The sequence below is a fragment of the Neodiprion virginianus genome, chromosome 1 (assembly GCF_021901495.1).
Source record: "Neodiprion virginianus isolate iyNeoVirg1 chromosome 1, iyNeoVirg1.1, whole genome shotgun sequence".
NCBI classification, from domain to species: Eukaryota; Metazoa; Arthropoda; class Insecta; order Hymenoptera; family Diprionidae; genus Neodiprion; species Neodiprion virginianus.
Window position 1 is genome coordinate 21,984,736 of NC_060877.1, and position 15,631 is coordinate 22,000,366.

Sequence of the window (15,631 nt, forward strand, 5' to 3'; positions counted from 1 at the left end):
TTTTTTGGTATGCTCGGGGTTTAATTGGTGGGTCATTAGAATCGATTTGAAGGAAAATGTTTTATACCCCAAGATGAAAGAAATAATAATAACAATAATAACAACAACAACAGCAACAACAACAACAATAATAATAATAATAATCCTCTAATAATCACAATTATATTTGCAATCGATGGGAGGAAGTAAGGAGTATAGCAGGGATTTCCGGTAGTGTAGTAGAAACACCCGCATTTGCACGAGAGACAAGGGAAACTGCCGAAAAGCTTGTTCAGGTCTAGCCGGACGACGAAGTAATACTAGCCGGACCCGAATCCAAAGCACTTACCAGCAATGCGGCACCTGAACGGCGTGACCCGTGCTACATTTTTGCAAGTTGCCGTGCAGGACCGAATTAACGGACAGAGGATTTGAACTCGAGTCTCCTCCCGCCCCGCAGTCACGAATGCTAACCACTGAACCATGGAGCCTAGTGAACTCTAATATAACTGGAAGGCTTGATGCGGTGGTGGGGGTTCAGCCGAGAGAGATAGCTCAAATGTACTTAAATGTACCAGCCTATCTCTTTCTATTGGGTATACTGCGCATGCGTTGCACCGTCGAAGCAAAAATGTTATCCCACCGCGATATCTTTAATCCTACTAAACCACATTGAACTCTAATGGGTGCTTTTCCCTCTTACTTCGTGCTTTCCATTTACTGACTCAAATCGACTTTTATTTTTCCTAATTTTATTATTACGAAATCTCGATACAATATATCAATATCATATGAAAAAAAAACAGTAAACTTTCACTAAACGTAAAATAATGCAAGAGTGGTGCTAACACCTGAACCACTACGGTCGGTAAAAAAGGCAAATGCTTTGGATTTTTCTTGATAGTTTTGACGATTTTAAATAATGCTGTAATCAATACTTTGATGCACTACATCGACGTAATTTTATGAGAGGAATTGATTCCGTACAGATCGATTACGTTCGGAGCAACCGATCAAAACTTACTGCCGAAAAATGAAAGATCTTCGTAAATTCTCTGGTGTTGGTTCTATGCTCTTTTTCATGTTTTTTCTGCGTTCCTGGGAGTCTAATTAGTCCGGACATGGTTCTACAAATCGGTTTTGGAACAAAAAGTGTTTTGCACGAAAAAAATAGTGAAACTTTGGATTTTCGATGGTAGATATCACATTTATCAAAAATATCGTCTCAAGAAAGACAGCGAACAATTGACGAAATAGATTAAATAGCTTTGACTCAACATGATTCCACCATGTTGGAAATCGCTAAAACCAAAAATTTTACGTATAATATATTATAATTAAGGGCAATATAGGACTGTGTCTAAAGGAATGAATGAGTTCTTCGTGCGTAACGAGCAAATGCCGAGTCAAAGAAATCTTACAGCAAAGAATAATATGTGAAGAACAGCATATATTTTAAATCAAAGTTTTGTTTAAAACACAAGTTTATTACAGTATGTAAATTCTATGTGGCTTCATGGTACTGATCCTTGTGTCAAACTATATGCTGAAAATTACGGTTTGTTCATATATGCCTATTTGAAGCCTACAGGATTTGTTGGGGACCGAACGCCCTTTAGCAGGTTGATGACATACTGCACGTAACAAAATGTAATAACAATGATGACAATCCTTGAGAATTTGATAATCTGATGCTGAATAACTTTTTGTAGTTGTAAAATAACTTTCGAGTTTTACTATAATATATTTTTTTTTTTTCATGACAATACATTCGTTATTCATTTTATATCGTTTTCTAGAGTATTTATTTATCTTTTTATTTATTCACTCGTTTTTATTTATGAGATAAAAGAAATTCGAAAGATAATGTAATATTATTTAGACATATATTATTATTTTGTTATGCATTTTTATATTATTAATTGATATTTTATGATTTACTTCGAAAAATATTCTTGACAGTAGAGTTGTCTTTTTAATCGTAGACAGAAAAGAGTATGCGTACTCTCACTCGGTAGCTGCTTCCTCTATTGGATAGAGTAATATGTTCAATGCTTCTCTGTTGCACTTCGCTTGCTTACTCAAATATTCAAACTTTAAAACGTGTCAACCGCGAGTCTGGATCAATTTTGCTGAGTCAACTTAATACTACCGTGTTCGCAATAAAATTATCTTTATTTTGATATATATTTCAATGAGGTAATAGATGAGTGTAAATTGATAATTCCAACTGAGCTGTTTATAATTGTCAAACCGGTGTTGTATGCATGTATTATATTTGATAGAAAATATCTTTCATTATTTAAACGGATGAGTGAAGGTCGATTTTAGTGAGAATCTTAGATTACTATAAACGATAATCAAGGAACAAGTGAAGAGCTAGTTTTATTAATTTCTGTATCGAATTCTACGTAACAAAGTTCGCTTCTACACGTATCTTCTTTCAAAGTATCCCGTTTTGTCCTCATGGAAGGATATCTGCAACAGTTTTCAGTATAAAATAACCTACATAATAACAATAAGGTTTTCTAGAAAGATAATACAAAAACGAACCCATTCGTGATGGATAATATTACCACTCAATTTACATGCGTCAAATTTGGACTCCAGGGAATTCGTCAGTACGGGAGAATTGAACGCAGCCAATTTTCACAGCCGCTCGTGTGTACATATAACGTGTCATGCGACTTTGAAGCGTCAGAACAATCGCAATACTAGAACAGTTAACTTTGACAAGTCAAGTTACAGTGTCAAGTGTAAATTTTGTCTCAAATTAAACTTATGGTATTTTTGCACTTCAATGAATATCTGTGTCTGATATAATTAATTATCAGAGTTGTCGGATACCTGAAATATCTGCAAGGGGCAAATCGCGATCAAGTATGAGCCAAACTACGAGAAGACAAGAGAGAAGAGTAATTAATTTTGTCAACGAACAATCGGACAATTTCAGAAGAATGTCAGAACTTTTACAGAACATTTCTGCGGATATTGAGCTCCTCCAGAACGATACCGGTTCTAAATCAGCGAGTAGCGCAGATGAATTCGTGTGCTTACAAGGTATATCGATAATTATTCACTCAACTGATCTATAAATCACAAATATTATTGCACTGAGACATAAAAATTATTTAAGAGTAGTAATCTAGGTCTTAAACGTGGTTTGGTTTTGTTAGAATCTGTAACTTTGAGTTAGCCTAATATTGTCGGCATAAATGTGATGAATAATATAATTTTTTCGATTTTTTCTTTTAAAGATTTGTGCTCTTCTCCTGACTTCTTGGAAGAGCAGCGAGCAATACTGCGAGATTTCGAAATGGCAAAGCCTAGAACTGCGGAAAAGAATGGAAGTCCACAATCAGAGCGTCGAGAAAATCACGGATGTTCACGTCGTAGCAGCATTGGAGTGAAACTCAGCTGTCCTGTCTGTCTCGAGAACTTGTCGTCCGTGAAATGCTGCAACATAAAAATGGTGACAGAGTGCGGACATATATTTTGCAAGTGTTGTATCGAGGATATATGCGCGAGTGATGAGGCAAAAGGGCTGGAACCTTTGTGCCCCGTTTGTCGTGAAGAAATTGGCGATCTGCGGAAAATTTATTTTTAAACGCGGACAAGTGTATAACTTATAATCTTGTGGCATTTTAAACAGATTAAAATTTTTGTGTCACACTGTAAAACAATAAGGAACTTTGTAGTTTTATTATTATTGTATTAGACACATAAATCTCACTTCATTCCGTACACATACAAATAAGATATAACGTGTACCAATCAAACTAGTGAAATAAAGAATAATTTTTTATTGTTACACTCTTAATCCACATGCCTCGTGGACCCCCTCCTTCATTATCAGAATACATTACAGATATCAGAAACTAGGTGAGCATTTCCAGTTTCTAGCTTACCGCACAATTAATTAAATTTGTCTGTTCTTCGCTTATTGATACTTGCGATTGAAATAATTTATTTATATTGTTATGAGACACAAAACGCGAGAACTTTGAAGAACTGAACTGCTCGATAGAAAAAAAAGAATACCTACCAGTGTTTTTGACGCACTTATTCAATCTTTAGTAAATATTTAAAGTATCCCTGTAACGCACGCGTGCATGGCAGGCGGCTTACCTAGATTACTGTTCAGATTACTTTGTTTTATAATGAAGGAAGAACAAGGATAAACCATGCCAGCGGTTGAAGAAAATAAAACAAAATTGCATGATATAAAGAAAATGTATGAAACAATTTAGAATGTACCTAATATACAATAGCAGAGGATATTGGGGATGTGACGATATGTGAGTTACATGTATATAATTAGCTACGTATCAACATGTAAATTCGCAGCGCGAAACCATAACGTTATTATTCGCAGGCACACTTGACAGATCTCAAGTTTTCGTTAAGTTAATGTATGTACACATCAGTATAATATCTCTACAAGCCTGATTTCTGTAAGGAACGTTTGTCAGTTTGCTTTCCGTTGATCGCACAGTCAGACGTTAACTTCTTTCACCGATTATTAAACGATTATTAATACGACTGATTACAGTATCTGATAATTATCATCGAAACGTGCAACAATTATTTAATTTTGACGAGATCGTGATAGTAAATTTTGTCGTCAATAGTAACTCAACATCTACATAAATTCAAAAAAATGACCGGGCTGTTCTCCGGCATCATCGGCAGTCTTGTAGGATCCGGAATCCAGGCTGCAGTCGGTGGGATTCCGATACCGGAAGATGCATCGAAGGCCTTAGACGTGCTACGTGTTGGCGGATTGCCGATACCCCCTGCAAATTGGTTTTCGACAAATGCAACATCGTCGAACAAACAAAACCCACAGCTGCACGATTGCGACAAAATTGAACATCACATCGCCGGAGCCTTGCAGGTCATTGGTCAGGGGATGCAGGTTGCTAAGGTTCTGGGAGACGTTCTTAGTCCTCGAAGTGAAGCTGCACAAGCCAAAGGTCACTATAATTGCAACATATTATAAAATGTCTAGTTTGTGAGAATTCATTTTTCATAGTTTAATTGCATTCGTTTGATCCATAGCTTGGACTCCTCGTGATGACCTGCTTCGAGCCAATCCATCGTTCCACACATCGGCACATGTTAATCACCATTTGCTAGGGCCGGCAGTCAAACTGCCAAAAAAAGATTGTGGGTGTCAATGTCTGCGGGCTTGTGTTAATACGCCGTCAACATCAGGCCTTCGCACTTCTTCTACCACTAAGCTGAGAGAGAACGTTTGTTTTCCTCCAAAGCCAACGGATAACAAGAGAACGAGGAAGATAGAGAACTTTGGTAATTCATTGTCTCATTGCCAGAAAAATCCGGACATTTATAGCGCGGAAAGAGAGAATATTCGTCAAACAGCGAATAGGAATGGAAGTAAGCGTTTGGCGACAGCCGGTAAAATGTTGCCGAAAGGCCAACTCGAAAGGCAAACAAGGTCGACTCTTACCAAACAGTCTCAGTTACCTAATTCGCAAAAAAAGACGACCAATATTCAACACAAGACTAGCGAGTCAGGTGTTAAGAAATGTTTGTATTGTCAAGTTCAGATTAAGAAAATAAACAAATCGGGGTTGATGCCCTGCGGACATGCGTTTTGCCAGAGATGCTTGACGAGTCAAAGACCTCTGAAATGTCCAAAATGTGACCTCAAATACGAAGTAATTTAATCCTCAAAGTTGAAAATATTTACTGGATCGTTGTTTAATTTGAATTACCAAATTTAATTTTTATTTGCTCATGAAAATGATAGTAGAAATTTATGTATAATAGAGTTCATCAAACGAGGTTTACTATTGTAGTGTTTTAATATGCGACCGGGTACCTTTTTAACATTTCTGTGACTTACTTCATGCCGTCAGGTTACACGGCATGATTAGTAAATGACAGAGTGATATGAGAGATTTAAATTTTGATTTACATATTAGGTACACGTAGATTAATGCAACTTTAATTAGCAGAATGCATATTTCTAAAATATTTAACATATGAAATACGATGTAATATAATTGAATATCACTAGACTAATCTGGGTACTAAATTCGATAACAGATTTCAGGCCTCTGCATGTTCAAAATGCGACCTGAAATATGAAGCAGTTTAAACCTCAAAATTTAAAATATTTATTGGATCTTTGTTCAGTTTGAATTACCGAATTTAATTTTTACTTATAAATGTTAATGAAAGCATGTTATAATTTTATTTGTTTTTGCGCAGCGATTTGTCAAATGTTTATTTGTGTAACTTTTGTATTGTCGCTGTATTGATTTAATTACTCATAAAAATGACAGTAGAAATTTATGTATAATATAGTCTATCAAACGAGGTTTACCATTGTGGTGTTTTAATGTGTGACCGGAAACGTTTATATCATGTTTGCGAATTACCTCATGCAGTCAGGTTAAACGGCATGATCAGTAAATGTCAGGCTGAAATTAAAGATTAGAATATTGGATTACATATTAAGTACATCTAGATCAATACACCACTCATTATCAGTATATATATTTCTAAAAATTTTAACCTATGAAATACGGCGTAATATAATTAAATATCACCAGACTACTCTAGGTACTAAATTCAATAATAGTTGTGTAACGGATCGTGATTTTTAGATAAGACTAAATTTTTCTTTGAATACGTATAACTTACGACAGAAGAATTTGTTATTAGTATTAAGTTATGATAAATTATAACCAACATTTTTTTAAACTTACGACATCCACGTACATGTCCTTGATATTTATAATAACAATATCCATTGTTGTTGATAACAAAATGATTTGTACTGATATATGCTTAAAAAAGACTATCATGTGTCTTTTCTGTATATTCCTTTATTTTTAATACCTACTGGATCTAAATTGTTTTTATTATCACACAAATATCTCTTAGATTACATAGATTGTATTTCTTATACATTTTATTTATTCAACAATATTATATGTATTCCATCTTTGAAGTCAATATCAACCGTGATCTTTGTTTTTATTTAAAGTATGAACTTACCCTAAAACTTACCTTAAAAAACAGACCAATATACCCAATTTTTCAAATGGAATGAAAATCCGAAAATCAATGACGCGAGTAGACTAAGTTATACGAAATAAAATAGGATAATTTAAACATTCAATCATTCATAAGATGTACCAAATATTCGGAAAGTTGATAGCGGAATATTAAACTAGATTTTGAAATAGGTGCTCAACTGACTACCGTTGTCTCAAACAGCGATACCGGGAACGGTTCTCCGTTCAACGAGAGAACAGCCTAAGAATTGAGCGAAAATTCGTCCGTTCGGTCAGGTCTCCGCCCACAGAATGGTCATCTATCCCCTCCACACCGGAATCGGATCCGACGTTCAACCAGGAGCGGCAGCGGAGCCCCGGCATTTGAAACGTAACGGTTACTGTTAATAGTCCAGAGTTAAGCTCAAACGATAGTTATTTAAAAAGTGATTCGTATTAGAAATAAAAAGTGATTAGTGATAGATAGAATGGCAGAAGCTCGATACGAAGAAAGACCGTTATCTCCCGTGAAGAAAAATAAAAACGGTCAGGTAAATACAGATAAACAAAGAGTAGTATTTCACTACATACTGTTTGCTACCGTTTAATTTCATTATTTACTCTGTTTCGGCAAAGTAGCTATGCATAAGTTTAAACAAGAGTATTTCGCCTTCATCACGTTCTCATTTCACTCGCTGTTTGAAATCATCCTCACGTATGTACTCACTCTCGCGTGCATTATTTACCTGTTCGTTTCTACCTCAAATCTAGCCGCTTTCCCGTGTTGCGACTCAAAACAAATCAGCGCTGTATCTTATGTCCTATTATCTACTGTTGCAAAATCATATCTGTGTATCATCTATGTGTATTCTCACCTCGTAACACCTCAGTTGTCGTTCTGTTCACTCGCGGTATATATCGTATTACTTTCGTATCCTCATCAAACAATAAAGTATCCTCTATTGATAGTTGAACAGAATATATTTTTAATTATAATCCCGCTTCCTCGCTACAGTCAGTCATCAATAATCCGCGGGTCCCACGTCAACAATCCAATCTCTATTGTCATCTCTACATACATACTCTTTACTATCATTTAATGCTTTTGTTTTTCGTTGTTATGGTTTCAGCTAATCCATGAAAATCAGAAAGTTATTCTAATGAATATTTACAAAACATTAAGCCAAGACTATCCATACATGTCGCACGAACAGAAGATACAGAAACTAAGCCGAATGACGGGATTCGGAAGAACTAGCACCAAGCAGATTGTATTAGACTACATCAGCACTGGTCGAGTGTTAAAATCAAATTTCAAAGAACATCCCCGTGGGATAGAAGATAAGACCAACGAGTGCGATAAAAGTGCGATCCGGCGAATGATTCATGATTTCTATCGAAATAACGAAGTGCCAACAGTGGATAAAGTTCTAGACGCCGTGAATGACGACAAAGACCTTCAGGAATTCAAGCAGCCGAGCTTCTGCAAGTTATTGCAGAAATTGAATTTTTATAGTATCAAACGACGTGGCATTAGCGTCCTGATAGAGAAAGAAGACCTCATCGTGTGGCGAAGAAACTATCTAAGAACAATTACACAGTACCGGATGGAGGGTCGGTCGATTTATTATCTGGACGAAATGTTGGTCAAAGTAGGTGATGTTCAAAACAAGTTTTCGTTTAACGATACAACAAGCGTAATTCTTCAACATATCGGCAATGCAGCGGGTTTTGTACCTGGTGCGCTATCATGCACCGAATCGAAGAAATATCCAGATGACTACCACGGCGAATTGTACGAACATACGTTCCTGAATTGGTTTAAACGTGTTTTACCGTTGCTTGACGAAAACTGTGTGATTGTTATGGACAATGATCCACCGCATTGCATAAAACAAGAGTTGCTACCAGACACTTTGTGGACGAAAGGAGCCATCATAGGGTGGTTACAAAGTAAAGGGGCAGTAGTAGACTATACAATGGCGAAGGCTGAACTCCTGCATATCGTCAAACTCGGAAAGCAAAAATTCAATAGATACGCGATTGAAGAACTGGCAAATAAAGCTAATAAAACTGTGCTCAGACTTCCGCCGTATCACTGTGAGCTCAATCCGATCGAAATGGCATGGTCGATGATGAAAGTATACGTAAAAACCGTTGATACCTCCGTCATATTTAAAGACATGAAGGCATTTCTCGAACACGGAGTTGCTCAAATAACGGCCCAACACTGGAACAATTTTGTTAAACACGCAATAAATGAAGAAAACAAATTATGGGAGATAGACGACATCGCAGACAGAGTCCATGATAAAATTCCACTGTTCTGAACTAACGTGAACGCTGAAACAGATTTCTGGACCGAAGGTAGCGATTAATACCATGCATTACTTGCCAATGTTTTCCTTCTTTGGTGTAATTATTTGTACATATTATTTATCCTGTAAATGACCTCAAAATTTGAATACTAATAAACAAATTTTATATAACATTACAAGCATTAAGATTGCGTATTATATTGTGCTCAAATTATTCCATCTATCTTATTTCCTACGTAAAAATAATGCACGAGGCCCAAACTGCACGTATACGTTACTGGGGAGCGCGCTACGCATTGCCCGCTCTCTATCTCCACTTCACCCACCGATGAGCGAAGTAAGTCTATTCTCTCGTTGGACGGGAGTCATTTGATTCAAAAGTAAAAATATGAACAGTGCTTTTATTTAATAACGTAAGTATAACGCGTACTCAATTTCATCGGTAGAAACCCTTCACTCGTGCTTCAACACATCAGTTTTATCCTTTTCTACTGCGATAATTGACGTCAAATATTTCTTGTAATATGTTTCATTCTTCGGTTAAGTGAGTTTATTTTACGGCATGCTTGATTTGCCATTGCTTTTTGCATTTGCCATTCGTGTTGAAGCCGGTATTTTCATTCCGATTATCACTTAAATATGGACTTAACATAATTAAATACTTATCTTAGGAATATATTTGATAATTTGACACTTCAACAGCGTTATTTAGTGAAGATCGCTTGTATCATTAAATTATTTGACGGTTTGCTGTGCATAATATACCGTGCATTCGTGAGAAAAATGTGCACCTTCTGCGCGTGCGTTAAGCCGTTCGAATTTTATTGGCTGACAGTTACCACCTGATTGTGCAGCCGAGGCAATACCAATCGCAACTGTCAGAAAATGTCCCTAGAAGCCCACCGTTACCTGTGGGCAACTGCTGTCGGTGTTGTTTTACGAAAAACAGTTGGTCGATGCACAGCTAATCCGAATTAAAATAAATGAGACACACGTTAATCATGTCAATCGAATCGTAGGATTCCTTTGACGGTCAATTTATTACTGTAATCCGGAAATCATTATTAACAAAATACTTTACCAAAACTTCGCGCCTCCCTTGCGAACTCGGAAGAGGTTATATTCGGACATAATTAGGCTCCTAGCGACATTTTAACCTGCTACTGACCTGGGTTTGCCCTGCCTCATGGACTCATTAAGCAGTGTAACAGAACTGATTAGTTGCCCCATCTCAGGGTTGTCATACGTACGATAACTATAGTACATGTACGATATACCTATTTACCGTCCGTACGATACACGATTATCGTACTAATTTGTACGATAATTGTACCATATTATTTATGTGAGATTGTCCGATATTTTTTTTTGCTCCTTAGTCGATACGTCAGAACGTCACGCCGGAGCGTCAAGCTTAGGCCCAAACATCGAGGAAAATGAATAAGTACAGCGTAGCAATTTTATTTTCAAAAATTTCATCCTCTATTATTCTGTCTTTTTACCAGCAGTCGGTATTCCGCTTAACCTCCTCGTCAGGACTGTCAGGAGTAAGAATCGATTTATCAACTCAATGCTTTGCTCCTAACAGAAAGGTGTATACCATAATTTAGTACGATAATTTATAATAATAGACGATAATTAGGACGATAATTTTTTTTACCATCGTACGATAAGTATACGATAAATTTATGCAGCCTGGTACGATATTTTCGCAACGGCCATCTGGCAACCCTGCCCCATCTACTTCGAAGCATTGACTACCAAGCGTGAGCGCATGGTTACTCGATGTGGGCACATATTTTGCACCGTGTGCTTGGCAGTTTCTTTGCAAAAGCATGGTGCTGTCTCAAATGATAGACTGCTGAAAAAATATCCAAATGTCTTCGTGTTTATTTGTAATATTACTTAAGAAGCATGAGGATGAAATAGCTGGAAGTCAACCTCTGCCATCCAAAAGCTAATTTAAATTTAATATCATTGTATAGTCCTAACATAATTTTCTAAAAATTACATAATTTAGCTGTTCTCTTTTTCATTTCTGCCGTGTGTAATGCAGTGATTATTATTGTTATCGTCATATTATTATCATTTTTGCTATTATTATTCTTACCATTTTATCAATTCGTCAATAAGAAGAATAATTTGAGGTAAAACTCACAATTATTAATATGATTTAACAAACACGGACTAACATTTTGCGAGATCCGTTGTGAGCCAAATCAGCTTGTCCATAATTTCATATCTTACTACTGTATTCTCTAATTTTCAAAGCTCACGTGAAGTGAAAATTCATGATGCAAAATGGTTTCTTTTAGATTTCATCGTCTTCAATACCAAAAACTTTGGCTGATCAGTCAAGGACAGTATTGTAAAGTCACAGTAGATCTTGTGTAATAAATTATTCTGTTATTTTAATGAAAGTTACTGAATTATAAATGAAGAGTTCACAGTACAAATATAACAAAAAATACACAAACCGCATGTACGAATCTGTTCTTACTTTTAATGATGAAATCATGTCCGTTGCAGTTGTTCTTATTTCCTTCCTTGATTGCTTTTTTACATGTTCCAAACTGACAGTAAATATGGATCAATACACCATATAACTTTTGATAATATAAATTTCAAAAATTGTAAATTCGTCCGTTCGGTCAGGTCTCCGCCCACAGAATGGTCATCTATCCCCTCCACACCGGAATCGGATCCGACGTTCAACCAGGAGCGGCAGCGGAGCCCCGTCATTTGAAACGTAACGGTTACTGTTAATAGTCCAGAGTTAAGCTCAAACGATAGTTATTTAAAAAGTGATTCGTATTAGAAATAAAAAGTGATTAGCGATAGATAGAATGGCAGAAGCTCGATACGAAGAAAGACCGTTATCTCCCGTGAAGAAAAATAAAAACGGTCAGGTAAATACAGATAAACAAAGAGTAGTATTTCACTACATACTGTTTGCTACCGTTTAATTTCATTATCTACTCTGTTTCGGCAAAGTAGCTATGCATAAGTTTAAACAAGAGTATTTCGCCTTCATCACGTTCTCATTTCACTCGCTGTTTGAAATCATCCTCACGTATGTACTCACTCTCGCGTGCATTATTTACCTGTTCGTTTCTACCTCAAATCTAGCCGCTTTCCCGTGTTGCGACTCAAAACAAATCAGCGCTGTATCTTATGTCCTATTATCTACTGTTGCAAAATCATGTCTGTGTATCATCTATGTGTATTCTTACCTCGTAACACCTCAGTTGTCGTTCTGTTCACTCGCGGTATATATCGTATTACTTTCGTATCCTCATCAAACAATAAAGTATCCTCTATTGATAGTTGAACAGAATATATTTTTAATTATAATCCCGCTTCCTCGCTACAGTCAGTCATCAATAATCCGCGGGTCCCACGTCAACAATCCAATCTCTATTGTCATCTCTACATACATACTCTTTACTATCATTTAATGCTTTTGTTTTTCGTTGTTATGGTTTCAGCTAATCCATGAAAATCAGAAAGTTATTCTAATGAACATTTACAAAACATTAAGCCAAGACTATCCATACATGTCGCACGAACAGAAGATAAAGAAACTAAGCCGAATGACGGGATTCGGAACAACTAGCACCAAGCAGATTGTAGTACAGTACATCAGAACTGGTCGAGTGTTAAAATCGAATTTCAAAAAACGTGCCAATTGGACAGAAGATAAGACCAACGAGTTCGATAAAAATGCGATACGGCGAATAATTCATGATTTCTATCGAAATAACGAAGTGCCAACAGTGGATAAAGTTCTAGACGCCGTGAATGACGACAAAGACCTTCAGGAATTCAATCAGCCGAGCTTCTGCAAGTTATTGCAGAAATTGAATTTTTATAGTACCAAACGACGTGGCAGTAGCGTCCTGATAGAGAAAGAAGACCTCATCGTGTGGCGAAGAAACTATCTAAGAACAATTACACAGTACCGGATGGAGGGTCGGTCGATTTATTATCTGGACGAAATGTTGGTCAAAGTAGGTGATGTTCAAAACAAGTTTTCGTTTAACGATACAACAAGCGTAATTCTTCAACATATCGGCAATGCAGCGGGTTTTGTACCTGGTGCGCTATCATGCACCGAATCGAAGAAATATCCAGATGACTACCACGGCGAATTGTACGAACATACGTTCCTGAATTGGTTTAAACGTGTTTTACCGTTGCTTGACGAAAACTGTGTGATTGTTATGGACAATGCTCCACCGCATTGCATAAAACAAGAGTTGCTACCAGACACTTTGTGGACGAAAGGAGCCATCATAGGGTGGTTACAAAGTAAAGGGGCAGTAGTAGACTATACAATGGCGAAGGCTGAACTCCTGCATATCGTCGAACTCGAAAAGAAAAAATTCAATAGATACGTGATTGAAGAACTGGCAAATAAAGCTAATAAAACTGTGCTCAGACTTCCGCCGTATCACTGTGAGCTCAATCCGATCGAAATGGCATGGTCGATGATGAAAGTATACGTAAAAACCGTTGATACCTCCGTCATATTTAAAGACATGAAGGCATTTCTCGAACACGGAGTTGCTCAAATAACGGCCCAACACTGGAACAATTTTGTTAAACACGCAATAAATGAAGAAAACAAATTATGGGAGATAGACGACATCGCAGACAGAGTCCATGATAAAATTCCACTGTTCTGAACTAACGTGAACGCTGAAACAGATTTCTGGACCGAAGGTAGCGATTAATACCATGCATTACTTGCCAATGTTTTCCTTCTTTGGTGTAATTATTTGTACATATTATTTATCCTGTAAATGACCTCAAAATTTGAATACTAATAAACAAATTTTATATAACATTACAAGCATTAAGATTGCGTATTATATTGTGCTCAAATTATTCCATCTATCTTATTTCCTACGTAAAAATAATGCACGAGGCCCAAACTGCACGTATACGTTACTGGGGAGCGCGCTACGCATTGCCCGCTCTCTATCTCCACTTCACCCACCGATGAGCGAAGTAAGTCTATTCTCTCGTTGGACGGGAGTCATTTGATTCAAAAGTAAAAATATGAACAGTGCTTTTATTTAATAACGTAAGTATAACGCGTACTCAATTTCATCGGTAGAAACCCTTCACTCGTGCTTCAACACATCAGTTTTATCCTTTTCTACTGCGATAATTGACGTCAAATATTTCTTGTAATATGTTTCATTCTTCGGTTAAGTGAGTTTATTTTACGGCATGCTTGATTTGCCATTGCTTTTTGCATTTGCCATTCGTGTTGAAGCCGGTATTTTCATTCCGATTATCACTTAAATATGGACTTAACATAATTAAATACTTATCTTAGGAATATATTTGATAATTTGACACTTCAACAGCGTTATTTAGTGAAGATCGCTTGTATCATTAAATTATTTGACGGTTTGCTGTGCATAATATACCGTGCATTCGTGAGAAAAATGCGCACCTTATGCGCGTGCGTTAAGCCGTTCGAATTTTATTGGCTGACAGTTACCACCTGATTGTGCAGCCGAGGCAATACCAATCGCAACTGTCAGAAAATGTCCCTAGAAGCCCACCGTTACCTGTGGGCAACTGCTGTCGGTGTTGTTTTACGAAAAACAGTTGGTCGATGCACAGCTAATCCGAATTAAAATAAATGAGACACACGTTAATCATGTCAATCGAATCGTAGGATTCCTTTGACGGTCAATTTATTACTGTAATCCGGAAATCATTATTAACAAAATACTTTACCAAAACTTCGCGCCTCCCTTGCGAACTCGGAAGAGGTTATATTCGGACATAATTAGGCTCCTAGCGACATTTTAACCTGCTACTGACCTGGGTTTGCCCTGCCTCATGGACTCATTAAGCAGTGTAACAGAACTGATTAGTTGCCCCATCTCAGGGTTGTCATACGTACGATAACTATAGTACATGTACGATATACCTATTTACCGTCCGTACGATACACGATTATCCTACTAATTTGTACGATAATTGTACCATATTATGTGAGATTGTCCGATATTTTTTTTTGCTCCTTAGTCGATACGTCAGAACGTCACGCCGGAGCGTCAAGCTTAGGCCCAAACATCGAGGAAAATGAATAAGTACAGCGTAGCAATTTTATTTTCGAAAATTTCATCCTCTATTATGCTGTCTTTTTACCAGCAGTCGGTATTCCGCTTAACCTCCTCGTCAGGACTGTCAGGAGTAAGAATCGATTTATCAACTCAATGCTTTTCTCCTAACAGAAAGGTGTATACCATAATTTAGTACGATAATTTATAATAATAG

General features: G+C 36.8%; 4 protein-coding genes across 5 annotated transcripts; all 4 read left to right on the plus strand.

Annotated features, from left to right (window-relative positions):
• The first annotated feature begins 2,654 nt into the window (after positions 1–2,654).
• LOC124310187 (E3 ubiquitin-protein ligase complex slx8-rfp subunit slx8) lies at positions 2,655–3,779 on the plus strand. The gene is made up of 2 exons (XM_046773976.1): positions 2,655–3,039; positions 3,237–3,779. Exons 1-2 carry the CDS (start codon positions 2,862–2,864, stop codon positions 3,584–3,586), a joined length of 528 nt encoding a protein of 175 aa, XP_046629932.1. The 5' UTR covers positions 2,655–2,861; the 3' UTR covers positions 3,587–3,779.
• A 629-nt stretch (positions 3,780–4,408) lies between these two features.
• On the plus strand, positions 4,409–6,937 carry LOC124305659 (uncharacterized). Its single transcript, XM_046765283.1, has 2 exons — positions 4,409–4,955; positions 5,041–6,937. The coding sequence occupies exons 1-2, from the start codon at positions 4,640–4,642 to the stop codon at positions 5,670–5,672; spliced, it is 948 nt and encodes a 315-aa protein (XP_046621239.1). The 5' UTR covers positions 4,409–4,639; the 3' UTR covers positions 5,673–6,937.
• Positions 6,938–7,287: 350 nt separating this feature from the next.
• LOC124305682 (uncharacterized) lies at positions 7,288–9,494 on the plus strand. Of its 2 annotated transcripts, none has more exons than XM_046765339.1 (2): positions 7,288–7,561; positions 8,219–9,494. In XM_046765339.1, the coding sequence occupies exons 1-2, from the start codon at positions 7,499–7,501 to the stop codon at positions 9,338–9,340; spliced, it is 1,185 nt and encodes a 394-aa protein (XP_046621295.1). In that variant the 5' UTR covers positions 7,288–7,498; the 3' UTR covers positions 9,341–9,494. The 2 variants fall into 2 exon arrangements, with proteins under 2 accessions (XP_046621295.1, XP_046621287.1); XM_046765331.1 differs by having other exon boundaries at positions 7,290–7,561; positions 8,141–9,494.
• A 2,676-nt stretch (positions 9,495–12,170) lies between these two features.
• Positions 12,171–14,170, plus strand: LOC124304566 (uncharacterized). The gene is made up of 2 exons (XM_046763003.1): positions 12,171–12,237; positions 12,817–14,170. Exons 1-2 carry the CDS (start codon positions 12,175–12,177, stop codon positions 14,014–14,016), a joined length of 1,263 nt encoding a protein of 420 aa, XP_046618959.1. The 5' UTR covers positions 12,171–12,174; the 3' UTR covers positions 14,017–14,170.
• Positions 14,171–15,631: the final 1,461 nt, after the last annotated feature.